The sequence below is a fragment of the Maylandia zebra genome, linkage group LG5 (assembly GCF_041146795.1).
Source record: "Maylandia zebra isolate NMK-2024a linkage group LG5, Mzebra_GT3a, whole genome shotgun sequence".
NCBI classification, from domain to species: domain Eukaryota; kingdom Metazoa; phylum Chordata; class Actinopteri; order Cichliformes; family Cichlidae; genus Maylandia; species Maylandia zebra.
Window position 1 is genome coordinate 6,755,193 of NC_135171.1, and position 27,218 is coordinate 6,782,410.

The 27,218-nt window shown below is 40.5% G+C and overlaps 1 protein-coding gene across 2 annotated transcripts in view; it reads left to right on the top strand.

Annotated features, from left to right (window-relative positions):
- The window catches only part of phf2 (PHD finger protein 2), a 41,061-nt gene extending 25,016 nt beyond the window's left edge, over positions 1–16,045 (top strand). Inside the window, exons 12-22 of one of the 2 annotated variants that reach the window (XM_004559855.5) lie at positions 429–782; positions 1,257–1,373; positions 2,772–2,887; positions 3,104–3,282; positions 4,788–4,855; positions 7,136–7,302; positions 8,133–8,419; positions 10,768–10,863; positions 10,953–11,062; positions 11,144–11,456; positions 13,913–16,045. In XM_004559855.5, the coding sequence (XP_004559912.1) occupies positions 429–782; positions 1,257–1,373; positions 2,772–2,887; positions 3,104–3,282; positions 4,788–4,855; positions 7,136–7,302; positions 8,133–8,419; positions 10,768–10,863; positions 10,953–11,062; positions 11,144–11,456; positions 13,913–14,001 (1,896 nt within the window). In that variant the 3' untranslated portion in view covers positions 14,002–16,045. Of the gene's footprint in view, positions 1–428; positions 783–1,256; positions 1,374–2,771; positions 2,888–3,103; positions 3,283–4,787; positions 4,856–7,135; positions 7,303–8,111; positions 8,420–10,767; positions 10,864–10,952; positions 11,063–11,143; positions 11,457–13,912 lie in introns of both variants that reach the window. The other variant, XM_004559854.5, reaches the window with a different exon arrangement.
- The last annotated feature ends 11,173 nt before the right edge of the window (positions 16,046–27,218 follow it).

Sequence of the window (27,218 nt, forward strand, 5' to 3'; positions counted from 1 at the left end):
TCCCAGGTGCTGTAAGCTTTGGGCAGCACAGTGCTTAGGACTGTTGCCTCACAGCAAGAAGGTTCTGAGTTCAATTCCACCATCAGGCCGGGGTCTTTCTGTGTTGAGTTTGCATTTTCTCCCTCTGTTTGCGTGGGTTCTCTCTCTCCTCCCACAGTCCAAAGACATGCAGTTAGTGGAGCTGGGTTAACTGGTCACTCTAAATTGCCCATAGGTGTGTCTGTGTCGATGTTTTAGCCCTGAGACAGGTAATTTTATGTAGAAAATAAAATGCAGTACCAGGTGACTACATTCTGAAGTGTTGTAAATGATCACACCAGTGATAAAGTTAAATAATAAAAACAAAATCCTAATTTAGGTTTAATGAACTCACAGAAGGTTTAACGGCAGGTTACAAAGTCAAAAGTTGACCTTGATTTCTTTTACAGAACACAACAAAAGCCATTAAAAGCGAAGCTCCAATTAAGGTACCAGTTGAGGAACCGTTGTCCACCCAGTCCGAGCCTGAAGAAGCCGTGTCTCCAGCACATGTCCCCTCACCCAGCAGAGAGAAGTCCAGAAAGAAAAGCTCAAAACCCCCTAAACCCCCTAAACCACCCAAGCCTCCCAAACCTTCAAAGACGCCCAAGCCTCCGAAGGTGCCAAAGGTCAAGGAAGGAGGAAAGAAGAAAGCAAAGTCAGCAAAGGAGTCATCACCACCTCCTAAACCCTCCAGTTTTGCTGCGCTGGAGTCCCATGCAAAGGACATTTTGAGTAAAATGGACCAGCCAAAAAAGCCTAAGGTGAGCATTTAGTTATGTTAGCACTTTTTTATAGAAATGATGGTTTCTAGTTTCATTGTAGGTCAACCGTTCTGTATCTGATTATGCTATGAAATGTTCAGCTGCTGCCTGCAGGCAGCTGTAAAGTGTTAGCATATATAACTGGCTGCACAGCTTCCCCTGCTAGTATGCATTAACTGGTGCACATGCTAAACAGGCTTTTTTTTAATCAAAGAAGTGCGTCTATGTCTACATAAGGGTGGCCGTTGCTCGGTCATATACCAGGTCATCGTTTTTTAACTGCAGAGGTGTAACATAACATCTGTGAAAATGATTGTATGTATAAGCATTGAATTAAGATTTTATAGATTAGACATGTGATACACAGTTCAGTTAAACTCTTTCTGCAGTTCCACTTTCTGCCTTTGCAGGGCAGAACAGTTTCACCGATTGATCGTTCTGTTATGTTTCTCTGTAATTGCTTTCATTTTCCAGGCTGTTAAGAATGTCCTGAGCATGTCTGAGAAGGAAATGTCAAAGCAGAACAATGTGGAAAAGTTTGATATCAGAGAGCAGAATAAAAACAAGACTGAAGCGAAATGGAAGTACAAGGTAAGTTTACCGGAGCTGTTATTTTAAACTAATGGTGGTGAAGACTTTCGCCTTGGCCTGCAACAGCCAATGCATTTGAAATTCTTTAGGCAATAAGCTATGAAGGTTACAAGTTGAGCAGCTGAATAGAAAAAATGCAGGACCATCCAACAATGATTTGAACACTTCACTTCAAAGCAATCAGCCAAAGTAATGATGCGGCCCAAGTCGCACATTTGAGGCCTGCACCTCATCAGGGCTTCTCCAGAAACGTCCGCCCTCCCAGAGTTTACCTAATGGAATTACGCCATGTCCATATCCAGTGCATTCCATCTAAGTATTTACATATGCCCCCATCTCCTTTTAAAGCGTGTTGTATCGTTATTGTAGAACAACAGGAGGAAGTTTTTAGCGGGGAGAAAAAGAAAGTGTAATTTTGGTGAACGGAAGACATTAGAGGGCTTTAGTTTCTTGGAAAATACAATGCCAAACTGCTGTGGAATGTATTAAACCCCTCCAAGGACCTCCATCCCACTGCTCGTTCACATCAGGCCAAACATTTACAGATGGGGAAGAGACCCCGTTAGACCTTTACCAAGGTCACTGACAACCACATCTTCACTTGTGATCACTGTTCATTTGTGCAGAGGCTCGCAGCTTCTCTGTTAGGTCTATAAAGCTCGTCGGTGTCGCACGGCAGTGTGAAATTTCTGTTTCAGATTACAGCGCGTAGGAAACAAAAACAGCTGAGGAGTGAATATTTGAAAATGTGAAAATGGATGTTCTTGGGTTGCAGTTAATTACAGTGTGATCAGTGGGGACTTTCATGGCAGTCGTTCTGCATTCCTCTATGTGGATTTGGTTTAGTGAAAATTGGGTCAGAAAATTTGACCTGTTGGGTTTAACATCATGAGGTACTCACCCTTTTAACAGCAAGGTTTATTTTAAGAGTTGATGAAACAGTTAATGACAGCGTCTTTTCTTTTCTTTTTTTAAATTCTGATTGTTTAACAGGTTTCCTAAAGTACACAAGGACTGAGAATCTTTATGTGCCAAGTTTTAGATCATTTCTTCATTTATACGATTACTTTTTTAAGTTCCAGTTAGCTACATTTACATTGAAGTGTAAAAATGAAGGCATGAGACAGAGGCCACATTTCCTTTAAACTTCAGCTAGAATCAAAACAGTGAGCTAAGAGAGGCTCAGATGCTCTGTAGAACTGAGGGAACATAGTTATATGCAATTAATCTTTCCTTTGAAATAAAAGTACTGAGTCGGTTTAAATTGGCATGAAGTGTTCTCATTAATGCAGTGAACCAGAAATAGCGACACCAAGATATCTGTCATCCTCTCTGTTCTTTAACATAACGCTGATTACTTTTAGCTTCTCTGACATTATTTTCCTTGGAATGTTGCAGAATAGTAAACCCGATTCCCTGCTGAAAATGGAGGAGGAATGCAAATTTGACAGAACACTGCTGTCAAGCAATAAAGACAGATTCAGCTTTACTATGTCTCACAGGAAACTGCTGAGGTATGTATGGAATGGCTGCGATCGCCACGTAAATGTTCGACTTCAGGTCTTTGAAGAGACGAGCACGCCAGCTTTCTCATGTGGTGTATTTTGGTGATTGTAGAGCCATGTGGCTATCAGCAGCATATCCATTAGAGCTAATTCAAGGACTTCTCGCTGCGAGCGCCTGGCTGAGCCTCGTATCACTCCCTTATTGTCCTGCGGTTTCATTTTCAGCTCCAAGACCCTGAAACCTCAGACCAACTCAAGTGTTTTTGGATCATTACAAAACCTAAAAGAGGACAAAACCAAGCCAGTGATAGACGAGTATGAGTACGTCTCAGATGAAGGCGAGCTGAAGATTGACGAATTCCCCATCAGACGGAAAAAGAACACTGTTAAGAGAGATCTTTCCTGTGAGTATTTTGGGCTTATTTGGTTCGTGTTTCAGTTTGTTTAAATTATCAAGTTAGACTGGGCAATTTTCAGAGTATCGGCTTCAATGCGTATGTATCAAAAAGTGCCAAAGATTTACTCAGCGATATACTCTTGATCTGGTATTTCCTGTTCTAAATTAAAAACATGTTTAGGGGCATGTTTTAGCTCTGTAAAATGATTTTTTAAGACAGATGCATTAAACAGTTTGGTTTATTTTTGTACATAAATAATGGTTAAACCATTCTGACATTTCAGTTTTTGCTTAACATCTGGAAAAAAAGAGCTTTGTTTGAGAGATTAAGAACTGTGACAACATCAGCCTACACGGCACAAAGCATCACTGCTGTTTTGATTGCTGACCTAACTGTAAAATGACTACTTTTTTAATGACATAGTTATCAGATGATTGACTAAATCTCGGCAATTCAAGTCGAATTACTTGCATTTACATAATGTGTTGTTAAAGAAGAGCAAGCCCTGTTTTGTCACGAGTTAGTATATACAGCTCGTTTGTGACTGTAGCTGAAGGAAATTCAGCTAAAGACGAAGTATGAATAACAAAAGTGTCCACTTTAACTCTAAAAATCTCTAACTTGTGGTAGCACGAGTTACCACAGCGTTGTTGTTAGTAGGGATGGGTATTGTTTAGGTTTTATGTTTAGCTGTTTTCCACTTTTTCTTTGGTCATTTTAGCCTTTTTGGCCAGGGTGAAGGGAGTATCTGCCATCAAACAAGAAGACAGCTGCATGTAGCCATGATGATGTTTGCTAGTTCACATTAATGTAATAACGTGGTTAGCCTACTCAACGTAAATTACACACGAACAACGTTAAGCTACTCACGCAGAGAAGAACGGCTGCTGCTGCATCATCATCCTCATCATTTCTGCTACCTGGCAGGGCTAGGGGCCAGGACTCTGCTCTTCGGGTTTTTGGGGATGTTGCTAACTCCGGGTCCGATAACTGGCACCACACCCGCAGTAGATGTGCTCGGTGTGAGGTCTCGCAGCAAGCTATCAAATACGGCGCATTTCTCGGCTTTTAACAAAATGCTATGCGTCGCCAGGTGTTTCATCAGATTCGAGGTGTTACCTCCTTTGCACAGTATCAGCTTGTTGCAGGCTGCTGAGTTTGCATCTTTTGCTGTGAAGTACAGCCAGACTTTTGACCACTTTGCCTTGGTCATTTTTAATCTGCTCTAAAAGAACATACGTACCTGGCCCCGCCTACTATGCTTGCAAAGGTAAAATGATTGGCTAGAATCCAAAGTGTATGACATCTCAGGGAAAAAAAAGCATCGAAATAAAGCACCGAAATGTGCGCTGCTTTTCGGTCTGGTTACTACCGTTTATGTCAGAACCGGTGCCATAATGGTACCGGATACCGGTACCCATCCCTAGTTGTTAGTCTTATTGGAAGACTAGTCTTAAAATGTTACTAATTCCGATGTTATGGTGCTGATTGTTACATTTGTTTTTCCCTAGTTTTATCAGACATCAGAGAACCTATTCAGCCAGCCAAAAAAACAAAGTTTCAACCCTCGGTGACTAAGGTATGTACGACATCACCTGTATCTGCTATTCCCAAACGTTGGAACACTGAGGCCCAGCTTGAAAATCGTCAGCCTCCCACCGTTAATGAGAAAAATAATCAATACAAAATTAGTGCTTACATTTTTGTTTAGGTTGATTCTCATAAACAGTTGTCCTTTTGCAAACTGCAGTAAGATGTAAGCTCCAGTTCTGCGCCTTTGTTTTATTATATTTGATGACATTTTACACTAAGCTTTAACATATGAACATCAGTATTTATGAGACATTCAAACAGAATGACAAAATGTAAAAATTTATATTTTATACTTATTTATTATTTGTAAAATAACTTTCACTGCCCACCTACAGCAAGTTCTATGTGCTGATGAAGCATACTAATAATTCCAAAAAATAATACACACGACCTGTGTGGTGGAATCACTTTGGACAGACGCGCACACTCGATAAATGTAAAGTTTTTGCACTTAACAGAGAATTTAATGTTTTGGCGTTTTATCCATAAAACTTAAGCAGTTATGACGTTAATGTGATGCATAAACAGACTGTGAAAAAATTCTGCAGTGCTCCTTTAACTCAGAGGCGGAGACTTCCTGTGCTGTGGAGCCACACACACTGATGAGAGAAAGAGCTGTGGCATGAATGGAGGAAGAGGAAGAAAAAGCCTAGACCAAGTTTACTAATGAGAGGTCACTAGAACCCATATCACAGCCTTGATCTGCAGTTTCCCCGGATATTTCAAATTCTGTGTTGTTGTGATGCCATGCCACTCATTTAAATACATATTAAAATGAAAGATTATAAATAGATGTTAAAACTGAATTTTGTCTTTTTAATGAAAAAATTATATTTTTGAATTTAACATGTTTCAAAGAAGCTGGGACGAGAAAACAGAAGACTGAAAAAAGGACAAAGAACATTTTAGCTCTAATGTGATTAATTAGGAACATTTTTATTTAATCACACTGGATATAGGTAAACATAATGACTCCATATTGTAGTGGTTCATACAACATGTGACACGACACCATCCACTGGGAGCATTTGGTATAAAAACCTGTTAAATGAAACGTGTGTATACTATTCCTGCTGTGACAGAGCCGTGCAAAGAAAGTAGCTTAAACATTTCTGGTAAAATAGAAGATATCAAGAGGTTCATCACGATGAGGAGGACATTTGATTTAAGGCTTCTTTTTGTGGTTCATGCAATTAATTATTGATTAAGAGAATATAAAATAATCTATGTAGCAAAGGGACAAGACTGAAAACCAGTGTTAGATTATCACTATCTGAAAGCCCTCAGCCAGCAAGGCTTTAAGAAGAAGTTTAAAGACCCCCACACAACGAAGGAATCAGATACTCTGCCTTCTTTTCTGCGTCTGAGCTCCAAAAGACTAAAGTAGAAAGTGTTGCTCATGCTGCCTTCTGATGGCATGAGAAGCATGAGTGCACCTGTGAAGGCACCAATAATACTAAATGATATGTTCAGGTTTAATAAAAACACATGCTGCCATTTAGGCAACAAAATATTCAGCCGAGGCCTTACATGTTTTAGCAAGACAGTATCAAACTGCTTACTGTACACACTCCAATAGAACAGAACCACAGAAGAAGAGCCCTGATGCTAAAGTGGCTGGGTGACAGTCCACATGTGTCCCCCACTAACTATTGGCATTTCATGAAATGATGTCAAAAGATAATTTAACACTAAAGCAGCTGGTGTCGTCCTAAATCTCTGTAGTGTTTTACAAAGAAAGTTGAAATTTTAAAAAAGCACGGCGGCATTAAAATAGAGCTGTTAGATAAACTGTCACTATTAACATTAAAATGTGGGTTTTTCATTCACAAATCTATTCTTCGAAACGAGGTTGTAGTTCCATACTGGATCAGCAGATGGAAAAAGTGGGCAAATATCCCAGGGGTCCAGTCCTGAGGGGCTGCAAGTGCCCTACATTTGCTTAGAGTGTCTTTGTGTGGGGTGAGGTTAGTAAATGAGAATGTAGTCGACAGCAGAAGAATCAAATATCAATATTGCCTGTTTTTGCATCGTTCTAAAAACATTTATGTTAAAGTGAATAACTAAAAAGGGGGCTGACGGGGGCAGACGGCTCATTTGTGCCCTGGGGCCTCCTACTGAGACTTTCTGGCGGCAGTCCTATGATAAACAGTGAGACTGCAGTAAAGAAGCCATTACAAGAAAAGCGAACATTTGCCAGAAAAGGAAAGAAACTTGAAGTCTCTCTCATATCTCTTTCCTGTACGTTCACTTCCTTCAACACCAGAGCACAGACTCCTCAGATGAAGAGACGCTGCACATAGACACGGAGGCCAAGCCTGAGGTCAAAAGTCGCAATTCCAAGGTGAAGAAAAAGAGCGGCAGCGCCGCAGGAATTCTGGACCTGTTGCAGGCCAGCAAGCAAGTGGGTGGCATCGACTACGGCACCAACAGGTAGACTAACCTAACCCCGATGTCAATTTTCTGCTGCATTCCCATCAACACCAACAGAACTTGGACTTCTAAACTCATTTGAGTTAGAGTACATGCGCAGCATTAATCTCTAAATGGCTCCCGCTGGACCCCCTTTTCCTTCAGTAAATGAATTTTAGCTCCTCTTAATGGACCGAGGCACTGACAAACAAATGGCCTACTCAGCGGCGACGTAATTGGATGAAAAAGCTGAATTTTACAGCTTCGCTCAGAGCTGAAAAATCAGCTAGCGGCTGGAGCAACAGTTTACACCGATTCTGTCAGCAGTTTGTGTTAAGTCAGTGTTTGTTTCATCCCGTGTTAATCTATCAAACGCTGCGTGGCTCCAGGCTCTTCCCTTTGCCTTTTGCTGTTTGCGAGCTCTTGATGGTCTATTTCCACCACACTGAAAGCTACAAATGAGCAATGAAAGAAAGAAAGAAAACATTGATGAAATATGTTAATTTATCACATCGTTGGTGCTTTGAAGAGGGGCTGAAGCTTCATTATAGCGGTGTGTGATAGTCGCTTTGTTTCTTGTGGCAGCTCAGCAGGTGATAGCTTAATGGGTGTGTGGATTCATTTTGGGAGCGATGTCTTAAAGAGGATATTTGTTTTTGACAGTTTTCCTTCCTCTTTGTTCCACTGAGGCACAGTTTGTAATCTAGCTTACACCGAGATCTGGTTCAGAGCCTTCTTCAGTTCTTTCTTTCTTTCTTTGACCTCTGCCAGCGTGTTGACCACCATGTAATGGCTGTGTTGTTGTGTATTTCTTATTGACATACTTACAGTCAGCCACCTGCATCTCCCAGCACACAGGAGGCCATTCAGGGCATGCTGTCCATGGCCAACCTGTCGTCTTCAGAGAGCTTGCAGCAGCCGTGGAGCAACAGCCAGGCCAAAAACAACGGCCAGTCGAAGAACAACTCGCACAGCTCGCAGGCCGGCAAGAAGGCCGGCAGAGGAGGAGGCGGAAACAACAGCAAGCGGTCGACTAAACGTCTGCCAAAGAAACCCAGGAAGAGCAGCAGTATTGAGAGTCTAGATTATGACGACGACCAAGATCACATGGATGCGTGTTTCAAGGACTCGGATTACGGTAAGCGACAAATGCCAACTTGTTGTTGTTTCCTCATTTTCCTGTCATCGTGGGCAGGGTGGGGTGACGGCGGTAACGAGTGTCATTTTTCCATGATACTGGTGCTGGTCAAGTTCCAAAGCATTCCCTGTTTTGCCCTATTGTACCCAGGATGTGTTTTTTTCAGCTACAGTGTACTTTATGAATTTATAAGTCACACCTACCTATTGTCTGGGCAGAATCACAGGAAACCAAGAAAATGCTGAAAATGAGACAAAAACACGAACTGAAAAGATAGAGTGTTTCTGGATGGCTGTCTTTCTAAGCTTAGACCATCAGAGTGATGAAACTAGGTAAACATTTCATATGCTGGAGTCTTGGGATTGCATTAACCTCAAAAATGTCTCCAAAAAACATGCATGTTTATGTGTGCTCCTCCCCCTACACACAGAGTGGAGCAGGAAGCCGTCACTCTAACAGAAAACACCTTTTAACCAAAATATTAAAACAGCTCATCCAAACAACCTCTCACTCAGCGCTACACCCGATTACACCCACCAGCTTTGAAGGGCGTAGGATGAATGACTTTGGAGAGCAGACGTAAAGAGATTTCTCTAATTAGAAGTGGGATAACTTTAATCATGGTAAAACATTCTTGTAATCAGGATCAGGAATGGGAATGTGTATCAGGATGTTGTCATTGCGTCTGTTAGCTTCAAAGAGATGGTTTGCAAAATGTAAACAAATACACGCTTTAAAAACGAGCTTCATGAAGGTTTGTACTGGAACTGTTCTGTTGTTCGCCTTCATATTAATGCACCAATAATTGTCTTTAAGCATTACATGAAAAGTAGCTCCACACAAGAGACTGAGAATTGCTTTGAACTGAATAACTGTTTGGCTAAGTGGAAAAACAGATATTCAGACATAATCAGACTTTAGTTTTGATACAAAGGATTTAGAATCAGAAGATCCTAAAAGTAACTAAAGGCACGGTGACTGTGTCCACAGACAGTAACCTGTGCAATTGTTTCAGTGAGAGAATCACATCCATGTTTACTGCAGAGCTCCCCGAGAGCCTGAAGATCACAGATATCAGCACTGATTTCTTCACATTATCCGACTCTTCTGATGACGCACGATGACATCGTCAAAGGCTTTGCATTCAGGAACATTTTTCTGAAATTGTTCAGCTATTTGAAGATGCATTTTTTTGAACTTTTTTACTATTAAGGAGCTCTGCCTCTACAAGGTGCTCTTTGTTGGACCCAATCTGACAATTTTAGGACGTGTCCGTGGCATCAAAACCAGTTGAACACTTTTAAGAGTGCAACCCTCAATCATTTTGAATCATATTTTGTAGGATTTGTTGGAAAAACTAAAAATGAAAAGACTCCCTCACTGAGATTTCTCACGTTTTGCTGTTTCTAAATGCATAAATCTAAAACACAGTAGTTGCAATGTCTTTATATTTTATCATTTATATTTATTTGGGTCTTAAAGGACCTTAAAACACATTTTTGTTACATTATTATTTTTATATATTTTTTAAATTGCAGTACTTTTAGTGGTTCACTATTATTTTATTGCGCTTTTTTGTTTCGTTTTGTTTTCTACATCAATAAAGTTGAATGTGCAGGAGGGCTGATTTATTCAAAAACTAAAAACAGTGCAGCTGATCGGAGCTCTGTGAGTTCAGTCTGGTGTCATTTTTCAAGCGCATGAATGAGAAAATAATGTATCTGCCATGTCTGATCCTCACTGCTGCTAACAGGTGCTTTAAAAACAAATTGGCCCCTTATGTATCTGCTTGTGGAGCTTAATTTCTCAATTTGGCCTGGAGCTTTTCATTACGTGTACGTGACACGGGCTTATGTTTACTTTTCGTGCGTCTCTTTGGGGTTTTTTTGCTCCAGTTTATCTTTTTTTCCTGCAAAATGCTTTCCCTGTGAAGCCCATCCAAACACAGCTGTTTGGAGCCTCCTAGCTTGTTAATAAGCAATTAACACGCGTTCCAAACGGTTATTTTACAAGCTTTTTGAACTTCTAATTGGTCCAATTAGTTGTTCTTAGCACGAACATTCTCGCTCTAAAATCCCGAAGCTTCTCCCGCACACTGGCACTCTGCTCTGCTTTTATAAACAGGTCATTTTTTATCTTGATCATCCAATTATCAGATATTAAAAGGTCTAGATTGGAATGGCTGCACTGTGAACCGACAGTCAACAGCTGCTTTACAGCTGCACCGCATGCTGCCACCTCCTCCGTTTTACAGAAAACTGAAGTAATTGCAGCTTTTCTTTGCAACTTCTCAGCAATGAGCTAACATGCATGACATGTGAGTAATCTGTTCCACGTTTCGATTTTAGTTTACCCCTCGCTGGAGTCCGAAGAGGATAATCCTGTGTTCAAATCGAGATCAAAGAAACGGAAAAGCAGCGACGACACTCCGTACAGCCCCACAGGTGAACACTGGCATTGTTTAAGAAGCATCTTGGCTTCAGAGTTTTATGAAAGAAATATGTTCTAAACCCCAATATGGATGTCCTGGCAGCCCGCGTAGGACCATCAGTTCCCCGACACGAGCGGCCAGCCAGAGATGGAGCCCGGGTGGCGTCCATAGAAACAGGCCTGGCTGCGGCTGCAGCAAAGCTTTCCCACCAGGTAAATTACTTACACTGTATTCTTACACAACTGTAGATATTTCTGATCATTTTGCTCAAACAAAAAATGATGTGTCAAAAGGAGGAACAACAAAAAACCAAGAAGAAGAAGAAAAGCACCAAAAAGAAGGCGCTAGTAATAGAGGAGCCCCCGAAAATCTCTCAGGACAGTAGCTCGCCGGAGCACAATCTGGACTCCCAGGACGGCAGCCTGACAGACCACGAGTTCAACACTGGAACGGTCAAGTCACCGGGAGGGCCGCAGCCCATGGCACCCGGGGTCTTCCTCAGCCAGAGACGGCCGTCCATGTCCTCTCCCAACAGCACCAACTCCACAAGCACCAACAGCAGCGGCATGGCGAAGGGTGACCGTGTGGGCTCAGCAGACGCCAAAGGTGAGCACGTGTACAGAGTGTGGAGTGTGCAGAAGAAAATACACAACGGATGGTCCCGTCATCCTCAGAGCAACTGTCACTGGTTGTTGGTCCTGCAGAAACAGACAGAACTTTGTGCCTCACAGTGATGACTTCTAAATATATTTCCCTTTAAACCATTGCAGTGTATGTTATGAGCGATTTAACGCCAATGTAACAGTGTGTTTCCGAGAGAGGAAAAAAGGAAAAGCATAATAGGTCCCCTTTAAGCACAGGCACGGCTATTTGTTCGTTAGAAAATTTCAAATGCTGCGTGTAACGTCTTTAAAGCTTTAGTAATCTGTGGGATTAAGATTTCACTTCCCGTGAATAAATTTGAATCACTCGCCTTCTTTACACAGAGATTCTTGTAGCAGCTTTTCAGTAATGGAGCAGTAATGAATGAATATCTAATGGCTTTTAAATTGAGCAGTTTTTCAGGGAAATGAATGTTTTCCATCTTGCCAAATGAAAGTTCTTTCCAGGATTTTTTTTTTACAATTTCTAAAGCTTCATCCGGACTAGTAATCAATAATAATTAGCAAATAACAGTTTGGTTTGGCGGCCGCTGCTCTTTGAGCATGCAAAGTGCAACCTATTGTAATGAGAGACAGTTGTGTGAACTGTTGTGAACTGCCAATGATGGATACTTAGAGGGAGTGACTCCCTCCTCCAGGAAATGCGTCTCACTTAAAGGTTTTCTAGGGATCCTTTTAGGTAGCTTCTCGTTAATGCATTGCTTTTTAATTTACATTTGCATGTGGTTCTTCCCGCCAGTATTGAAATGACATTTAGACATGTTATTTAACAGAATTTTAAACGATCTGTCTTGTTCCCCTCTGCTGGCCACAACACAACATGCTATAATTTGGCATTAACTTTTAAAAGTGCCCATTTTGTCAGAATAGCAGGCGCACTGGCATTAACTAAAATTAGCCAGAAGAAAGATGCCAAAGCACAAACAGTCCCACTGCTGCAAATCCCACTTGTTGTTTACTGTAGTTATCCCCTCGTGGCCCATTCAGCCAAGTTTGGCTTGATTAGACAAACACTTAACGCAGCAGCGAGCTGCATGATCTGAGTTTGCATGCTGCCTAATGTTACTAGCAAAGTAGTAATATTACAAATGCAAATGCTTATATAGCACTTTTCTACCTGAGCACTCAGTAAAACTAGTCTCATTCATGCAGGCACTGTGTGCTACGCTTTGTGTCTAACAAGCGTCAGAGAACAGCTTGGGGTCAGTATGTTGTCAAGTATAGTTGGTATGTAGACTGCAGCACCCAGAGGTAAAGTCAACGATGACCTCTTTACCTCCTGAGCTACAGCCACTCCTGTGTGTTTAACGGTTATAATGTTTAATATAAACGTTGGCGCTGGCACGGCTGGCAGCCTTAACCCAATTTTCCTCGGGATGAATAAAGTATGATCAATCAATCAATAATACAAACATGACATTAGTGATTGACTCCATTACTAACCCACATGTGGTCTTTTGCTGCTGTAACCATCTGTTTCAAGGTTTGACATGGCGTGGGTTCAGAGATGCTCTTCTGCTTGCCTTTCCTGTAGTGAGGGGTTATTTGAGTTGCTGCTGCTGTCCTGTCCGCTCAGAGCAGTCTGGCCATTCTGACCTCTGCCCTTAACAAGGCATTATTATCAGTATAATTGTAGGGTCTTTACCGTCAAATATAAAGCGTCTGGAAGCGATTGTGGTTGTGATCTGGCGCTATTTAAATGAGATTGAACTGAATTGCATTTTCACCCAGAGAACTGCCACCAACTGGATAGTTTCTCTGTTTTGAGCCATTCTGTGTTAGTGATGGTTGTATGCTTGTGAGGGGAAATCCCAGTAGGTCAGCAGTTTCTCAGACCAGTCCATTCAGAGGCACTTAAATCACCTTTCTTTCCCCTTTCTATTTGGACTGAACTTCAAAAGGTCATGTGGTGACATGTGACTGTGTAATTAGATATTTGTCTTTCGTAGCTGGACCGGACATTCCTAACAAAGTATGCGGTGAGCGTAAGTCTTTCCACTGTCTGTTGGACACAAGCAAAAGTCTGGAACAACATGTTCAGACAGTGTTGATGAAAAATCACTATCTTCCTGTTAAAAGGGAGTTTTTCCTTCCCACTGTCGCCAAAGTGCTTGCTCATAGTGGGTCATATGATTGTTGTATGTATTATTGTAGGGTCTACCTTACAATATAAAGCGCCTTGAGGTGCTGTTGTTGCCCTGTGGGGCTCCTGTTGGGTATGAGTATGTTAAACATGTTTTTGCTATTAGACCAATGAACATGTTCCAGCATAAAGGCCACTAAGCTAGCAAATATTGGTGCGAACATGTCAGGATGTATTACTTTGTTACATTTTTGGAAACAAAATGTTGTAAGCTGGCTCGGCATCTTACCTCTTGTCTTTTCTTGTCTTTCCTGCAGCTAAGCGGCTAAAGAAAGGCATGGCAACAGCCAAACAGAGACTTGGAAAGATTTTAAAGATCCATCGAAATGGAAAGCTCCTTCTGTAGCATGCAGCGGACTGTCGTAGGACTGGGAATTCACGAGCTGGGTCCCATCCCAACCTCACCCCCCCGTTCACCGATTAAAGCCAACGACGTGGAAAAGAGATAAAAGACTGAAACGAGATGGGAGAAGAAGAAAATCATGCATTTTTGAATTTCTAAGAAGAACATCAGTCAAATAGGTTTTTGCCTCTACTTATACTTTATAACTTTCAGATATTAAAAGTGTACAGAACCTACTATAAATATTTTTTAAGAGAACATGTCTCATTTTACTACAGCTGTGAGTTTATCAGGGGTTGCTAAAACATGAAGTAGAATTACATTGCAGTCATTCCAAGATTTGTGAAAGTATCCCTTGCATGTATTCAGTTGCATGTGCGCTTGGGTCAGGGTTTTTTTTGTTTGTTTGTTGGTTTGTTTGTTTTTGAGGGTTATTTCCTACTAACTGGATGCGGCTTATCATTGCCACGCTCGATTGAACTGGGAAAATTCACCTCCTCCTTTCCCAACGTCCTCGTGTTTGATCAGAATCGATTAGCGCGCGTGCGTCTCTGTCGGCGGGAACCTTTGTTCGTTTGTGCCGAGCCGTGGATCGCAAATGAGGAGCGACTATAAAGCACAAAAAGCGAATCGCGGGCAGCGCCGTCCAGATGTTTGTCAAAGCGAACGCAGTCAGACGGAGGAGGACCGGCCATAGGATTACTGACACTACACGGCGCTGATGATAAGCCTCATCCACGTCACGTCTGCGGTTACATGGGGATACTTTCTCTCTTCTTTTGCTTTCCCAGGCAGCACCGACAACATAGGCGCATCTCTGCATTTTTATAGCTTCACACATCACAGTATATAGAATGTAGCTTGTACATAGCCTTTTAAATTACTACTTTTTGTATCCTTTCCCCTTAAGGCTTCATTCAGCATTTTTACCGGTTTTGCTAATAAGAATAAATGAATAAAAGTATATATATGGATATACACTATAGTCCTAATTTTTATTTGTATTTTTTTTTAATAACAGAGGTTCACTTTTATTATTATTAGTATTATGTTGTCATTAGACGTAAAGGTGTTGCCTGGAAAACAATCGAAGACACGATACATTTTATTGTCATATGGCCTTACATACACAAAGCTAATTGTATTGTGATTCTGTCTGAACGAGAGACGAAGCTTTGAGGGAAAATTACATAAAAGGATTAAAAAAAGCAACACTTAAAGTTTCTATGACCAGCCTCTTGTTCGAGTTCTAGTATCCTGAAGGGTTTTGGAGTTATTTTACTAGCACCTTGTGAAGTGTTTATGTGTCAGTGATGTAATTTATTAATGTTTGTAGCTTTTTTATACTTGTACAATTCTAAAGAGTTTTTGTTTTCTTTTGGTTTTGGATATTTCATCAAGTTGTGAATTTACCCTTTACTTTTTGTTGCTTTCTTTTTTAGGCGTTTGTGTATTTGGGGGGCGCCACGGACATTTGACACACTAGAACCCACGTTGGCAAACTTTTTTATCTACACCCTGTCTCCAACCATTTCCAATGTGACATGATTATCATTACTATTGTTGATATTATGGTTCGAAGCAGCCGCGTCCACACCTCCATCACACCTCGGGTTGTGTTTTTTTCCACGTTATTTTGGTCAGGACATTTTCGACATGGTCTCAGTGCGCTCTGCTTTCGTCTCCGAAACGCTCTGATCAAACACTCTTTTCAGGTTTTTATTTTGTACAATACGTGTGTTGCTTTGTTGTGGTTTATTTTTGTATGTCCGACCTATTAAATGCATCCACTGTGCCAGGACAGTGAATGATACCTGTTGTAGCTGTCTTCCCTTACTGTTCTTCACAGTACTACCAAGTATTTACAATCCTTTTTGACCTGAAATATATTTTTCTGTATTTAGACGATTCTGTTGGAGATCATAGCTCACTTTTCTAAGACATGGAGAAATGGCAAATTCAACTCCGAGGAACAAACATATTGTTGTTGAATGATATGATTGTCCGCCTTGTTTACTTTTGCAATACAGTTACTGTGGAAAACCTACTTTGTAATGTGTTCCTGTCCCACCTGCGTTGTGACAGTTTGTGTGGTGAACACTAAACATGGTTTCTTTTTGCTTTCCTGCTTGACACTGTCCTGCTTAAAAGTCAAATCCAGCACTACGCACATCATCGGGCTCTTGGACTCCTCCCACAGCTCTAGCCGAGTCATTAATTAAAACCAGGCCAAAGTCAACACCATTAAAACTGTATTAACTTAAAAAGCGCTCCAAAGCAGTCCGACTTTTTTCACAGCAGGTGTGGCTGCGGTTAAATGTCCTGTGGGCAAGAAGTGAAGACGCAGAATGTGCTCAGTGAAGAGAGCTACATCAAACCTTTACTGCCTCGCGACGTTTGACGTTGTTCTTAAATCTGCAGTCAGACAGTCAAGAGTGGAGCAACAGCGAGTCTGTGCCACTAGATGGAGTCAAAAAATGTGTCTATGGAGAGGAAGCTTTCAAGTCCAGCACATGGAGAAATACAAGAAATAGGTGCCGATTTTTACCAGCAGAGAGGATGTTAGTAAAAATGGTTGCGTTAATTACTCTTCAGAGTATATATATATATATATATATATATATATATGTAATTTTTTAAAAATATGTTTTTGTATTTTCCAAATTATAGAATATATATACAATTTTAAAAAAGGTCTAGATAATTCATAATGATAGGATTATTGACGCAATAATACTATTGTAGAATTAAAGAAATCTGAAAAAATATATATATTTATTTATTTACACTTACGTATTTATTTATACAAACATCATACATCATATATATATATGGTGTATGATGTTTGTTTCTTGAGGATGGGGATTTAAAGGTGAACTTACTGATGTCTGTGCCACATCTGAAAGTAACTGTAGACTTTTATGATTCATTGTTTTGAGATTTGAAGCTAAATGTTTTTTTTTTATTTGTTTGTTTTATTTTCAGTTTTCTGCTTGATTAAAAAAATACTTAGTTACAGTTTGTGTTGTAACTAAAAAAAAATAAAACTGTGGCTTTGCCTTCTGGAAGAAAACCCTGAAGAAAACCATGTCCTACATATGATATTTCCCCCACAGATGTGAACAAACACTAATAGTTAAGTTGTAGTGAAGCCCTGAAACAACAATGATTATTCGTGTGTAGGGCAGTAAAATGACTGGAAATGCTATCAGTTATTCTGTTATTTTCTTTTAATGTAAAATCTTAAAAAGTTGTATTGTTAAACTACAACTTAAAAGTAAGTAGAATTCTTAAACTGAGTAAAGGTCAGTAAAAATACTAGAAAAATATTGGCTGTTAGCTGATGTGATCACTGTGGCCTGGTTTTGTTTTAAGAATAAATTTGCACTGTTAAACAGAAAAGTAACTAAAACAGTCAAGTACATGTAGTGGAGTAAAATTACTGATGGAGAAATGAAGGATTCAAATAAAAACACAGCAGTGATAATTGGCAGATGACAGGATGTGCTTCATCTGAAGGCTTCACCATTCAAGGTAAACATTTTTCATTTCATTTCACATTTGGCTGACAGTGGAGTTTTGTTTTTGCTGCTGTACAGTTTTTACATTTTCTCATTTTTTAACAATGTGTTGAAAACATTCGCTGACAGCACCAGATCCTTTCTTTGGATTCTCACCGTAAACATTCTGCACCAAACTTCATATTAACCAAATTTTTCTCACCGAGAAGGAAAGAAAGCCGATCTCAAAGAGAAGGAGCGACTTAACCATGAATGAAGGCATCATAAGAAAATTAATCAGCACATTTAAAACAAGCGTCTCCAACAAAAATAAGTCAATGGACTCTTCATTTGCGTAATTACACACTGATTGCAGTAATAGGAAAGTTGGGCCCTCGTACGTTGTGTCGCTTCTTTCCTGCCGTTTTAAGCCTGGACTAATAGCACATCTGGACACAATTGATTTAATCAAAATTAAACCTTCATGGGAATCTGCATTTCCCCACACTGGTGTTTTATTGAATTTGTCCATTAGATTTGTGTGTGTGTGTGTGTGTGTGTGTGTGTGTGTGTGTGTGTGTGTGTGTGTGTGTGTGAGAGAGAGAGAGAAGGAGATCTGTGGGTGTAGCGAAGCAAGGCGGCTGTTAAAGGTCGTGACCCCGTTTCCACCCTGGTTAGCATCAAAGTGAGTTGTTATTGTTAGCTAATTGTTAACACAAAAATGCCAAAGTGCTCTGACAAATGAAAGCATCTCATGCACAGTTTGTCCTCTCAGGATCTTTTTCGCACACGGGAGAAGAAGAAAGTGCTGCGCCGCCGAGCATCATCGGCCCGCTGATTACGGGCCACAGCTACACACACGACAGGGCAACAAGTTGACTTTAGCATTAGGTTTTTCAAATGATTGTTTACCTGCAGTGATTATTTGCACAAAACTGAGTGAACCAAGTCAGTATTGAGTTATTATTTAGTAATTGTTAAGGGTAGCTGATACAAAAGGAAACAATTCATTTGTAGGAAATGTAGAATTAGGAAAAACAGATTTTTCAAATGCACCCAGACCATCTTTGTTCATGCTCAAAAATCTTAGTTCCCTTGTTTAATTTCGGCTCCCTTAACACCTCTCCTCACTTGTTTCTTTGCCAAAATCTGTCCCCTCCAGAGGGCAAGTGGGATCACAATTTAAATGTCAGCGTATTAAAAACAATGCCTGCAGAGTGTTACAGTGTAACTGCTCTCATGGCCGTGCCGCGGCGCCTTAGCGATCACAGATGTGCATGTGCTGCCCTGCACTGCTTTGAACACCCCCTCGGTCCTGTACGGAAGTCCCAGTTGGTCAAGACAAATGTGCCAGATGTGTAAATTACGCAGGAATGTCAGGTTAAGTTTTGTTTTTGTTTGGGCGTGCAATGGTGCAGGATCACCCCTCAAACACCACCGCGACCACACTTTTCCTCTTGCCTTTTATTCATCCCTTTCTTCCCAGTTCAGGCCTGTCATTAGCAATAATGTGCAGTCATTCTTCTACCAACACATTGGGAAAGCTTACAGAGCCTGTTTTTGTGATGAGAAGTGGCATACTCAACGCTTGCAATTTTCAGCAATTGTTTGGAGCTGCTCCCTTCTGCGTGGATTAACCGCTCTGTCAGCCAGCAAGAACTCCTCTGCTGGCGGGAAGCTTAGAGGTGCAGAGAGATGTCTGGCTTCTGCTGACACCCAAACGCACAAAGATACACCGTTTTCCTGTGTTTTCTAGGTTGCTTCCTAAAAAACAATCTGTCAAGTTAACCTTGACGGTGAAAGAACTACAACCCCCTGTGGCTGTTAACTCGAAATAAGTCCAAGACTAATATCAGCACATAACAAAGTATCAAAATTAAGCGCCTGTTCTATGTTAAGACATGGATTTTTATTTTTAATGTTATTGCAATTAAATTCACTTGTATTCATAAAGCATCACTTCATAGCAAGACTCACCTCAAGCCTCATGTTAGGGAGACAACCCCATCGAAATCAGCAAGCACTTGGCGGTGACGGTGTGGAGGAAGAACTCCCTTTTAACAGGAAGAGACCCCAACAGAAGCAGGCAGCGATCTACCTGTGGCACAGGGAGGCGAGGACAAAACACACTCAAAAGTTAACAGGATGCAGCAGCGATGAACAAAGACGTGAGTAGAGGTGCTCAGTGCCTTATGTTCCCCAGCAGCCATTGTCTATTGCAGCATAGCATCCATACATTTCCAAGTTTACAGTTTGTAGCTGAAAAACAGTAACACATAATAATAGTTTTTCATATGTTAAGACGGCAAATTACAGTTATGTACAGGGGCTGAATGCTTGATTCATTTCCAGTGTGCCAGCTTAAATCTGGGAGTGTCAGGCACTACTGTTATTATTTTTATTATACTTATTTATGTATTTTTTACAAAACCTTTCAGATAATACTTATCTATCTATCTATCTATCTATCTATCTATCTATCTATCTATCTATCTATCTATCTATCTATCTATCTATCTATCTATCTATCTATCTATCTATCTATCTATCTATCTATCTATCTATCCTTAAATCAGATAAGTGGAAGAGAATGGATGGATCAGCCCTTCTTTATATGAGCCAACCCAAAAAGACCTAAAGACCACAGATTTAATCAATGCTTCAGATTATAATCTTTTTCTTATGTCAAATATTGTTACAAGCTTTAATTGAAAAGGATCCTGAAACTGGAAAATAAATAAAACGGTGCCTCTAACATGTCATGGATTCATACAATTCATCCCAGGAGAACTGAAAAAAACGAAAGTTGTCAAACAAAGTGTAACTATGTCAGAGCAGCCTGAGCAGATACACTTCATTACTTACCATCAGCGATTATCACGGTACATGTTTGATTCAGCAGGTGAGGCATGCTGGCATCCTTCTGCTCTAACAACAAGGCTCACACTGTAAAAGTCTTCTCCTGCAGTCGAGCACTGAGAGGAAGCTGAAACTTAAAAACCGTTGTCAAACAAAACACAGCATTGCCTCGGCAGCAGACGAATGTCCGACAGCTCGAGAAGTGCAAGAAAATGCTGCCCAGTTTCAAGACAAACACAGAGGCTCACGTTTATGGCGGCGTGTTTCCTTAACCTTTGGCAGGCCTAAAATCTTGGACCTGGAAAACAACACGTCATCGCTAATTTTTGTTGCCCATCAAGGAAATGACTGTCACAAGTGAAGCAAGAGCCCACCCAAATGAAAGTATCATTAATGTGAGCGTGATCAAGGCCTCCGCAGAAAGGCTGTTTTATTCACTAAGTGGTCACAGCGTCTATCAGCAGCCGTCTCAGTAAGACGTGACCGTTTTGGTTCATTTGGGTTTTTTGTCTCAGTCGGTGCCACATTAAAGAATCGTACTCATTAAAATATCACCACACACTCAGTGCTTGAGATATGAGTGAGATGTCATTATATAATGCAGCAGTGGATTATTTCTATGAAAAACAACCAAGCTGAACTGCAGGTGCCACTTTTTTGATACTGAATTTGTGTGATGTTGACAGAAAGGGAAAATATTTTCTTGTCTTTATAAATTATTCAAAGATGGTTTCCCGTCAGCTGTAACAACTGACTTAAGCTCCAGGTGCAACACCAGCTCACAGTGTGCAACAGTAATGGCCACTGATTAAATAAATAAATAAATATAATGTGCTTGTAGGGCTTGTTCAAACACAGCTGGCTGTGATTTTTATAGATATTAAAATGATTTCAATTAGGTAGACGCTCCAGCAAATTCTGGTCAGCTCCAGTGAAAAACAGTAAATGATGCCAAATTTGAGCATGTCTGTATTTATTTATTATTAAAGTATCCTACACTTTATTATCTCCAATAATCCAGAATGCCAAAGGAAAAATCCTGATCCTGTTTCTCGCTGAGGGAACCGCGGTGACGCTAATGGTAAACAAAAATATATTACAACTGCATATCTGAGGGGCTGCTTTGTGAAACAGCTACAGCTAACCATAACTAAAGATGAAATTAGATGCTCTACTCTTACTAAGCTGGTTCTGTAATTCTGTTATAACCACAATCATGACTCTGTCTGGGTGGAACTGGAGTCCTCAGGTGGGACCACACAAGCTCAACCATTAACTCCAGTTCAGTTTAATAAATATTTTTAAAATGCATAAAAATCAGTTATCTCCTTCTGAATTACAAATGGAGTTGAAATTTCTTCCTACATTTTCCTTGTTATTGCCACGTTTTGTAAATCCATATTTTGGTAGCTGCAGCACATTTACATCTTTCCACAGGACCTCGGTTAAACGCCTTTCCTTCTCTAATGAAAAGACCTCCTGCGTCTTTTTCATTCCACATTATTTGTATCCAACTCCAACCTCGGGACGCATGTAGCAGCACATGGTAAATAAATGCAAATTGCTTCAGAGGTTAACACACTTTATGTGTGTGTGTGGGATGTGGACGGGGGCGGGCGAGGTTATACGCTGTCACTGCGCCCTGTAAACAGCGGAGCCAAACAACACATGCGACATGTTTAGCTCTGAAATGTATGAATGCAAACATGTGTTAGCAAAGCTGACCAGTTGTTTTTAGAGGTTTTTTTCTTTGCTGGGAACAGCTCAGTCCAGCAGTACTTCATTATTATCCTTAGAGGTAATGACTTGTAATGCAAACAGACACAATGGTAATATTGTTGTAGTTTTAGTAGCTTTAATATAACAGATGTGTCATTATACAGAAAAAGTTATGGTGGCCCTGAGAGACCAAACGGACTGCAACATGAGAAAACACCAGCAATAAGAAAAACGCTGCAAAAGCACACAAAACACAACGGAAATAGGAAAAAACACAAGGGAAGTGTTTCTGGGGAGACAATAACCCAACGGACCAGTTGCGGGAACCCAAAACATGGTAGGTGTGTTTTATCATGATTCGTATGATACTGATGACAGATTTTTAGGCTAATATTAGGCTAACACACTTACCGCTCATCTTTTCTTTCCTCACAAAACTGACAGATCCTCCACTTCTTTTGTCTCCCAGCACAACTCTTAGAATATTTTGGTTCCTGCACCTGGTCTGTCAGGTTACTTCCCTTGTGCTTTGGAAATCTGTTTCCGTTGTGTTTTGTGTGCTTTTGCAGCGTTTTTCTTGTTGCTTGTGTTTTCTTAAGTTGCAGTTCGTTTGGCCTCTCAGGGCCACCGTAAAAATTACAGTACAGAAATATTTAAAGAAGCTTTGTTGACATTATATTTGTATTTGTGGTGTCTCTATACATGTCTTGGCTGGAGATATTTGGCCCTGGTGTTAAAAAGGAGTTCTTCCTCCCTGCTGTCGCCAAGGGTTTGGGTTTTGCTATTGCAGGATCTTTACCTTAAAATATGAACTGTCTTGAGGCATCTGAGCATGTCTCAGTGCTCTTTTTGTTTATTTTTCTTCTTCAAAAGTTCTGCTATCCAAGTATCACATGGATCTGTAATAAGAAAATTGTAGCTTATTTTACAATTTTAGTAGAAAACTAAGAAAAACCTTAAATAACACCATTACTATAAATTCTAACATAAGCAGTGGCAGCAGTACTAAGAATATTTTTGAGTGACACTGCTATTTCTATTTAAGTGGCTCTGATTTCATTGTGGATGATGTGGATTTAAATTACACTCAGCTGACAGTGGGAGTCTCCTAAGTACAATTACTCTGTTTACACGCAATAGTATGGGAGGGAAATTGCTTTTGAAAGCGCTCTTTAAGGTTATGGTTTTGCTGCTGCGGATAAGCCCAATGTTTACCAAAGTATTTTAAGGGAACTCAAAGCTCCGCCACGCATCAACAAGTGTCTTAAACGTCTGCACAAAGGCCCGGTTTTTAGCCCAAACGAAGCAAATGCTCACCTAATCCTTCCAGACAGGCTCCTGAGAGTGGCCCCCAGATAGCATGTGGCCTCTTTAACAAGGTGCTGAAGTCACTTAAGCACTGAGCAAACAAACAAACAATCCAAATCAGTCACTGCATTTCCTGGACGAGTTTCTCGAAACAACTGCGGCTGCACACTGCGCGTACAGGCGCGCCGCATCTGAAGCCGCCGTTCGGTCATCTGTGTGTAATTATTCGTCATTCTAGATGGGCATTTCAGTGGGGCGCTGGTGAAGCAGCTTTATCCTACTTTGAAACAAGTGGGGTTTATTTTCGAGCCTCTGCTTTTTCTCCACAGTCAGATTGCCCGGAGAGATTGGCTTTCTCCCGGCTGTGTAACAGATACCATCTAAACCATTAGGGCTCATTCATTGCCATGTGCCACTCTGCAGCTCAGGTTCCTGCGACCCCGAGGTCAAGCGACTGAGAGCTCCCTGACCTCCAGCACTTCCTCTGAATATTAACAGGGTAGTTATGTAGTCAGAAGTCCTGATATAGAACATTGGTTCATTTAGATAATAGCCAATCAGGCCGAGCAGTGAGGAGTGCAGCGATCTCCTCAGGATGGCTGGGCCTTTATGTGGCTTACAGAGGGCATAATGACAGCAAACAGAGGAAGCATAGGCCTCTCTGGCTGAAATTATGTGGTCACATGCCTGCTGGCTGTAATGCTTTCCTTTAGCCCGGCTAAATGGGGGACAAATCCAGCCAGGCTTTATTATGAAGATGAATGCTGTGCAGTTATCTTGCAGGCACTGGTTTAAGAGAAGAGAGGAGGCCACCATGGTTTAAGAGGCATTCAGCGTGCAACCTCGCCACGTGATGCTAGGCCAACGAGAGAAAATACATTCAAATGATTTTTAAAGGTTTGTATGAACCTGCTGACTTTGACATGGAAACGACCGAACGAGTCGTTTTTTTTCTTTTTCCAGTCGAGTGTATTTAATGAGACCTGTTTTTATAATAACAACATTGATATTTAAATTGAACGTTAACGTGACATTTAAGCTGAGAATTTGACCAAATGTTTTTCACTGGTCAATAATTATATTAAGTTTTTATCTGTTTTATTTGATTTAAAAAAATCAAAGTTTAAAAAAATATTTTTATGTATTTTTCAACATGATTTCATATTTTACTACATAATAAATTTTTTTTTACACTTTCTGTCTTATAATTTTAATTTTTTGCCTCAAATAAAATTTTTTTTTTTTTTATACCTTACATAGTTTACATAATATGAATCATCAAATCGTTCTACTTTTTCACGTGACAATTTTTAAAGACTGTTTTTTTATTTCATAACTTTGAGTTTTGGTGTCAAAACATTTCTATTTTTTCAATTTTGCCACCGTTTTTTCATTTTATATCTCCTCCCATATTTAGAGATTTTGTTTTTTATTTTTCCTTCGTTAGGCGTTTCCATAGTTGAGTGTGAGCCCTGAGGCTCTGTGTTGCATTAGGATCACTTGTAACAACTTAGAACTCGTTGTTGTGGAAATCTGTCAAAGCGAGTGGCATCTTTGTAATCCATCTAAAGTGCAATCAGTGAAGCATCCCTTAAACATATTTGATTGTATCTGAAGGAGTCTTGGCTTCATCTTCCCATCTTGACTCCCACAGAATCAGTGACCCTGTTTGACTGCAGAGAAGTTGCTGTTCATCCACAGCCACACTATCAGGCCTTTAATCAGAACAACATTACTGCGTGTTTGTGGAGCTGAAATGGAGCGTGGCAGCCGCTGGAGGCTCTCTCGGGATGGACAGCAGCCACATTGTCACTCCTTTGTGCTTAATTGTCCGTGTGCTGGAGAAGCAGAGATGAGGCTTAGATGCAGCTGTTGTCACTGGTGGACAAATTCTTGGATAGAAGTGTCAGAGAATAGACGGAGAGTAAAGAGCCTTCGAAGAAAAAGCCTCTAAAAGGTCATTTAGTCACAATGTAATCTTGTTTCACTCATTTTTAAATAAAATAAATCATAAAAAACATGTTTTTTTAAATTATCTTTTAGGAAATGTTGGACAAATAATTGAATTGGGTCAGAATAAACATTGCATTTATTTTACACAAGAACAACACAATGTTTTTCTCTTTGTTGGCTGCTTTGTGTGTGTGTGTCCATCCCTAACGTGTGCCTTTCATAGAAATGTAACTACACAGCCACAGGGGTGTAAATACTGGCACAGCTACTTATGTAGCCACAGATTCAACGAATAAGTCAAAATTAACCTTAAATGGAAGTTATTCTTTTGGCTCACTTTTGCACCATGTTTAACGCTCGAGCTCGACCGCGTTCATTAGCTGGTTACCAGCCTCGCTCTGTCTGCTGTTTAGCACAGGTCATGCTGAGGTTTCCCACCAAAAACCAGTTTTATGTGGGTGGAAGCAAGATTGATGACATGGGCAATAAAAGCAACAAAAGCAAATCAAGAAAGTACATGACATTAAAACACTTGACTGAGCAAAGGGGAAGTGCAGAATTGGGCAATATTTGAATGTGGATTCATTTTAATTTATTTTTACTTTATGTTCATGTCCACATGATAATGTTTTATTGTCATTTTAAACAGGGGCGGATCTACAGGGGAGCAAGGAGGGGTTTGCCCTCCCTCAGCTGCCCCCCCCCCCCCCCTTTGTTTTCTTAGAAGAGATAATGATAGAATGAATATTTTAAAATATTCCACATGCTTACCTGAAGAGCTGTCTGCCACCCTGCCTAGAACTCGTGTCCCTCCTTACCCTCCCCCATGTAAAATGTTCTAAATCCACCACTGATTTTAAAGATGCCCCATGAAACATTTTTATGTTGAAGCAAATGAAATTAGATTTCAAATTTTAACATCTTTCACATTTCCCATTTTAGCACCTAAATTATATACAAAATATTGTTTGTGGCATCTTTAATTTAATAAAATATAAAACTGAACATTTTATTCTTGTCACACAGAAAATAAAAGCTGCCCAAAATAACAAAATAAGTTTAAAACTCAGTATCAGTGTGTAAAAACCCCCCAAAAGCAACTAATGCAGCTCAGGAGTTTTCATAGCTCAGAGTTACATGAGCTGCACACGTGGGTTTAAAGTAAAGTGTTGCAATAAATATTGTAAACTGACTGTCCTGATTAAACTCAGAGGTTCGATAAAGATCCAGTACTTAACACTACTCTGTCTGAAAGGTTCCACTAGTTTGCGTTTGTGCACCAGCTCCCAAACCTGATCGCATCTGACAGTAAATGGGTTTAGAAAATGACGAGAAGCAAGATAATGAGCTTTCTATGCTTCTGTCAGACTCTCCCATAGAAAGCCATAAGGGATGCCATCCCGAGCTCGAACGCATGTCAATTATAGCCGAATTCTCCTCGACCTCAGTGAGTAAATAAACACCCTGAAACCAGCGGATAATCATCACAGCTGCTTTTGTCTTATTGCAGAATTTGGATGACACATGGAATCTGCATGCAGGCGGCCCTGCGCTATATATAGTCGGCAGCAATCAAACAAAATAAATGAACTGTCAAAGCACAAGTATTTACAAGCACGACAGAATTTTAAGCAATTATAAGAAAATTTGTTGCATTTCTGAGTAAGTGGTAGCAGATAGGCCTCTGACAGGGAGGCAGTGGTGTGTGACGCGCTGATTTAGAACAGCAAAGCTGCCCGGCTCAACCCCGGCTACAAAAAAAAGAAAAAACCCAACGCAATCCACATCCCACACCAACCACATCTCAATAGGCAGGAAAGCTAAAGACATCTGCAGGACCATTACACACACACTTAGCCACACATCAAGGAGCGCTCGGCC